This window comes from Chelon labrosus (genome assembly GCF_963514085.1).
Source record: "Chelon labrosus genome assembly, chromosome: 20".
Classification (NCBI taxonomy): domain Eukaryota; kingdom Metazoa; phylum Chordata; class Actinopteri; order Mugiliformes; family Mugilidae; genus Chelon; species Chelon labrosus.
The window spans coordinates 18,643,367-18,650,017 of NC_140353.1; the positions used below are offsets into that span (position 1 = coordinate 18,643,367).

Sequence of the window (6,651 nt, forward strand, 5' to 3'; positions counted from 1 at the left end):
CTCACTCTCTCCATCCTTCTGAGATTAGAGGTGACTGAAATGAGATTCCCCTGGAAATCCAATCTAGCCACCCTCATTCCATTCCAACAAATCTCGACTGTCCATTAATGTGCACCTGTGTGGCTGCCTGTGTGTGGGTGAAAGAGAAATCAAGTGAATCAATCACAGCGAAGACCACCCCCTCGTAACTCCAGCCGATTTACGCCGAGACCTCTTGAGACATAAACGCCACTATGATATGTGTGATTGGTTAAAAAAATAAATAAATCAACGTTTTTCCAAAGCCAATTGTTGAACTTTTAAACACAAACCAACATAAATCTCACTGAAGAGCACACTGATTGGCAGTGAAAGATGTTTCAATGGGTTTTTGTTGATTTGATATATAATACTAGATGTGGGGCTTGATGTGGCAAGTCTCTGTTATAGAATAGAGGCTTTATATTGTGTGTTGTCGGATTAAAAAGCTACAAAGGAGCAGAATTTATCCCACCTAGAGAAAATATACTGTAACCTGAAACACTTTACATTTTCCTTGATCTCATCAATTCCTTATTCACATTTTTTCATTAGATGGAAACTCGTATACCAGTTTTGACAAAGTCCAGTTATGTCTTTATTACCTACCTGAAGAGAGAGAATGTGTGCCAAAAATAAAAAAACAAAAAAACAAGATGGAAACCAAGAAAGAAGGATGTTCAGGTGTGAAAGTCACTCCTGAGCCCTTTCTGTCTTGGAAGACTCAAAGTCTTTTCCCTGTATCCCACAGTCAGTGGATTTCCAGTCAACGTAAAGGTATAGGAATTACTCTTATTTTTTATTTTTTTTGCTTGTTAAATCATTTTGCTCCCAGTAGCGGTCAGTCCATTTTCATTCTCTCCTCATCCTTCTAATATTTCATGCAATTTAAAGTTTCTCCCTGGTCACTTTCTGCTAAAAACTGCAGAGCACTGTAAAAATAATGTTGAGCACATTTCTAAATGTAATTAGCGATTTTGCCATTTGTGCAAATCAAATTTCTTCCCAGAAAAACATTGAAAGAAAAGCATATTAACAGCATTTAAGTACAGATTTTTTTCTACCATCCAGTTTATTGATGCACTCTTTGATTGACTAGTGAAAATTTAACATTTGTCTGCAAATTTGATATCAAAATGCTGAATGAATGCTGTCTTTTGATCATTGTATGTACTGAGAGATGGAACAAAAAGACACATCAGCAACAGAATATCAAAAGCTGCTCCTTTAGATTCATGAAGTGGTTCCAACAGTAGACTTCAAAGGTCTGAAAAGGACTCAGTGGCAACATGGTTATGAATGATATCCCCGAAAACAACCGCTTAATTTAATACTTTTCACTGTATTAGTACACTACCACATATCTCCAAAAACTTTAAGAAAAGATTGTATAGGAATGTATTAAAACTTAAGTTAATCCTTCATTTGGACTCCCCCTTGTCACTTTCATTGAGTCAGTTTGTGACAAATGGGGTCATTGTCCAGATAATGAAACCCGTTTGGAAAGGTTAATGCTTGGTTTATAGCCGTGCGTGGCTTCCAAGCTGTAGCCAGTACCTACGGCATAATCTGACGTGCACCTTCTCGGAAAAGGAACTAAGTCTCATGGCAACACAGACCAACACAACGGTTGTCATCAGTCCGAAAAACATTTCCTTATTCGCGTGCTGGAAGTTCCGAGTTTTGTGGCATGCAGATGTAAAATGAAGTACATTTGCTTTTCAGGAATGCAACTTGAAGAGGGTCTGGTATTTAGCATTGTAAGAAGTACCACGCATGGTTTTGAGTTCTGATATTTCAAATGGATATAGTGGAATTTATTTTGGTTGATGTTGAAAGATAGCAAAGTAGTCCCCATTGTGTTTGCTTGGTAAACCCATTAGTTTGAGAGTTATCCTCCAGAATGTTTGGGTGGGTAAAGCCACAGTTCACTTTGTAAGGATCCCTTTTACAGGCTGAAGTGGCTGATGTCAATAGGAGATCAACCAGTTTCTGTACTGCCAGTATCCGTCTGAAGATTAGGATTAGGGTTGAGAATAGATTGGTTAGCTAGGGTTGAGGAGCTTGTGCTCTGTGGCTTCAACCTTGCACTTGTTGTGATACATGAAATGTTTCTTTGTGCAGCTTTGCAATGACACAATTTCTGCTATTTTAACTTCTATCAAAACATGTTCAAATCCCAGATATATAATAACATGGTATTTATGTACATACGGCTGATAGCAGTAAGGGAAACAATCACAAACCACCATTGTGAAAAGAGTCGATATGCTTTCTTTAATGTGCCATAGATTGGAAACTGGTATTTATTTCTAAATGCAGAACTGTCAAGCATACAGGCCTACATTGGACTAATTGACATGTCAGGACTTGTATTGGCTGATGAACAATATTAGACTGTTTGCAGTTGAAGCAGGAGGAAAAGTGTGACATCCCTAGATAAGACTCAGACCATTTACAGAAAATTGCACAGTACTGTAACTTCCATTTGCAGGAACATGTAATCTATGTTGGGTAGTGATGCACGATATATCGGCCGCCGATATAATATCGGCCGATATGGTCATTTTTTTACACATCGGTATCGGCCAGGTGTAAAAATAGAGCCGATGTGAACAGGCCGATAATTATTCCTGTGTATTTGATGTGTGTGCAGGCTTAGATGTGAGTGTGGGGGCGGGGGTGTTTGTTTTTGCACAAGCGCATAAATGTACACGTCACATGAAGCAGGTGCTGAAGGCGGCAAAAAAGACAAAAAAATAATAAATTCAGTGGAGCAGAGATGTCGTCTGTTTGGTCATTTTTCAAAGTATCTGAAGAGGATCCTCGCTATGCTGTCTAATGACTGTGAAGGCCGGGTGATGCGAGGGGGAGCTCGTGTCAAATCATTCAACACAACAAATTTGATCAGCCACTTAAAAAACAAGCATCCCGAAGCCTATAAAGAATACGAAAAACTAGCTAATGCTAAGCAGCGGAAGAAAGCTACTGCTACGGCGGCAGCTGCACCAGTCGGGAGCCTAATAGAACAGGCGCTGGAAAAGACCAAGAAATTCCACAAGGACCACCGAAAGCAGAAGGCGTTAACCGTAGCAATAACGAAGATGATTGCTGTTGATGACCAACCGTTCTCAGTAGTGGAAGACGAAGGATTCAGCGAGGTGCTTGAGGTCGCTGAGCCCCACTATAACAAGCCAAGTCGTCGTTACTTTGCGGATGTTGCCCTGCCTGCCTTACATGATATCGTTGCCACCCACGTCCACAAGTTACTCGACAGCAATGTCAATGACATCAGTTTCACAACGGATATCTGGAGTTCCGACCTCAACCAAACCAGCATGTTGAGCCTCACGGCTCAGTGGATTGACGAAAACTTCGACATGAGGAGAGCCGTGTTACATGCCCAAGAATTCCCTGGCTCGCATACAGGTAAGCCTGGCTATTTTTTGGACAGATGCAAAATTATTAGAATTATTAGAACCATTTCGGCGGGTCAGGGTTTCGGCGGCACGGTGTGGGAGGATCCCCTCAGCGGGACCTCTCCCCGGCGTCGGCCGGCCCCCGCCGGGCGCATTTCCTCCGTGGCGGTGCGCGGTCTGTAAGTGCTCGGGGCGAAGGTGGCTCGTCGGCTCCGGCCGCGAGCTTTACAGCGCATCTCACCTCACCGCTTCCCTGGGGTCGTGGAATCAGAGCTCACTGCGCCCTCTCTCCCTGCGGGGAGGGACGGGTCCCCCTCGCTCCCGGCGCGACTGCCGACCGGCAGCGGACTCACTGTCCTCAGTGCGCTCCGACCGCGTTGCGCCGCTAATTTGTTGTTAATGTTCTGTATGCATACCATGTTATGGTAACTGTACGTTTTCAATAAATGAACCTAGTATTTTATAGGTTCAAATAGACACAAAATCTTGTTTTTATTAATTCTACTGGTAGTTCGTTTTGTGCTAGTGAATTAGCTGCAGGATTGTTTTGGGGTTTCTGTCTAGGCTAGCATCGCGTAGCATAATACAGAATGGCAGAAGTTGGTTGGGGAAAAAGACGCATTATATCATGTGCCAGCTAGCTAACGTGTCTTTCATTAAACGTGTTTTTTATTATTATTATTTTGTTCTAGGTACCGCCATGGCCAGTGCATTTGACTGCATGTTTAGAGAATGGAGAATCCGGAAAGAAAATGTGCACGTCGTGCTTCGAGACAACACACGAAATATGGTGAAGGCGATGGAGGAGTGTGGTGTTAAAAGCCTGGGCTGTATGGCTCATCTGGTGCAGTTAGCTGTGCACGATGCAGTACTAAGCCAGCGAAGCGTTGTTGACTCTTTGGCTGTAGCAAGAAAAATAGTCGGACATTTTAAAAGCTCCCCTCTTGGTACCTCTCGGCTGAGAGACATCCAGAGAGAGATGGGAATGAAGACCAAAATGCTACAACAGGACGTCCCAACGCGCTGGAACAGTACATTCATGATGATGACATCTCTCCTGGAACAGAAGCGCGCATTGGTTATGTACGAGGCTTACCACGGACTGCCTGTATCTCTCAACGCAAATCAGTGGAGTCTCATTGAGAAAATGACAACACTCCTGGCACCTTTTGAGGAGTTGACGAGAGAGATCAGCTCGCATACAGCTACAGCTGCTGACGTGATCCCGTCTGTTGTGGCACTCAAACGTTTTCTGAACAAGACAGCCGAAACCGACAGTGGGGTCAAAACAACCAAGTCTGCACTGCTTGAAGCTGTCAACAAAAGATTCGAAACCAGTTTCTCTGAGCAACTCTACTACTTGGCAACAATCCTGGACCCAAGATATAAAGATCGCTACTTTGACGCAGACCTCAAGCTAGTGGCAAAATACAAGCTAGAGAAAGAAGTGGACAAGATGACCGCGTCAGCGACGACCAGCGCTAGTGCCACAGTTGGGCCTACACCAGACGCAGGAGAAGCTGAGCCAGGAGAAGCTGAACCACAAGAAAAGAGGATGTGTACACCAAGTGAAGGGCATTCGTTCCTGGACATGTTTGATGAAATTCTGGAGGAAAAGGAGCAGGATGAACAGGCAACAGGTCTAACGAGTGTGCAGGTAGGCTAGGTCACTATACTATTTGAGGATGATCTTTTAATAGTCTTTTATTCAAATGAAGTATTTCACATTTCTTTGTGTGATTTATTGACAGTCTAATCTCATGAAAAACTGTGATCTATAGTTATTATTGAACTTTTAGACTTCAGAGTTTTGCCCTCACAAGAAAAAAAGATAATTGAATGAACATTTTTTATTTTATTATTTTATTTCATTTGGTGCCATTAATACAAATGTTGAATAATAATTTCCTGATGATTTGCCAGAGATGTATATTTATACACTTGCCAATTTTTCTTTTAGGTGCATGGTTACCTGAGTGAGCCCACTATCCCCAGAAATGTGAGCCCACTGCAGTACTGGCAAAGCAACATGACCCGCTTCCCTGCCCTCGTCCCAGTGGCACGCAAGTACCTCTCAGCTCCATGTACCAGTGTGGACAGCGAACGTCTCTTCTCTGCAGCTTCAAATGTTGTCAGTGAAAAGAGAAATAGGATCGGTACAGAGAGAGCAGAAATGCTCCTGTTTGTTAAGCACAACATTCATCTGCTTCCAAAGCCCGGGAAGGTCAAGGGTTATGCCTAACCCTAACGTATATGGCAGTTACAGTACTTAGTTAATGTACTTACAATTCAAAAGACTGCAAAAGCCAGTGTTTTTTCAGTCCAGTTGGTTCTGGCTCCATTTTCTTTTTTCTTTTGCTAAGTGGCTTTGGCCATTTTTAGGCCTACTACTGTACCTTAAAGTTTTTGTTATGTTAAAAGAATACTGTATCAGTCATTTCTGAAAATAAAATGCAAAAGTAAAAGAAAAAAATGATTTATTGATGATTAATGATTTTGATTATCATAAAAATGTGTTTCATATATATATATCGACATCGGTAAATATCGGTATCGGCCATAACAGCAATATTAACATCGGTTATCGGTATCGGCCAGAATTTTTACATCGGTGCATCACTAATGTTGGGACTACAATCTCTGGCAAGAGTGGGGACCCCTGGTCTAGTAAGTGTTTATATAGTGTGTACATTCACTAATGTAGGGACCTCCTCTGTGACATTTGTGGCATATGTTCTCCAAATTGTGGGGGAATATAATTTGGCCTGAAATTAATTTTATTATTATTTATTACTTCTACGTTATTGCATTGTGTTTTTTGTTTTCTTGTTTAAACTATACTCTATGGGCTACAGTAGGAAAAATTTAGTAACACAAGGATTATTACTTGCTCATGTAATTTGTCAGCCACTTACTGCCATCCCTCTTTTCTTGTCTGCTGCTTTGGCGATGACTTTTAGCGTGAATCACTTTGTTACATTTGTTTTACTGGAACCAGTCTTCTGTTCCCATTACAAGTGTTTGTGCTCATGAAGGCATTGTTTCCCCCTTGTTCCTCCAGTAATGTCGATACTGCCCTCCAGAAACCAAAGACAAAGCTTAATGCTACACCACACATCCTGATTCTGAAAGAGAATACTACTTAGAGATCAGTGCCTTCTGTGTTGGTTAAGGCAAGACCAGCAACTATGCATAACCTCGGCGTGTTCGACCA

General features: G+C 42.1%; 1 protein-coding gene across 1 annotated transcript; it reads left to right on the forward strand.

The window, feature by feature from the left end:
- Positions 1–2,849: 2,849 nt before the first annotated feature.
- On the forward strand, positions 2,850–6,152 carry LOC311505131 (zinc finger BED domain-containing protein 4-like; the record flags this gene model as incomplete). The annotated part of the gene is made up of 3 exons (XM_084568537.1): positions 2,850–3,447; positions 4,130–5,094; positions 5,398–6,152. 3 exons carry the CDS (start codon positions 2,850–2,852, stop codon positions 5,677–5,679), a joined length of 1,845 nt encoding a protein of 614 aa, XP_084424663.1. The 3' UTR covers positions 5,680–6,152.
- Between the last annotated feature and the right edge of the window lie 499 nt (positions 6,153–6,651).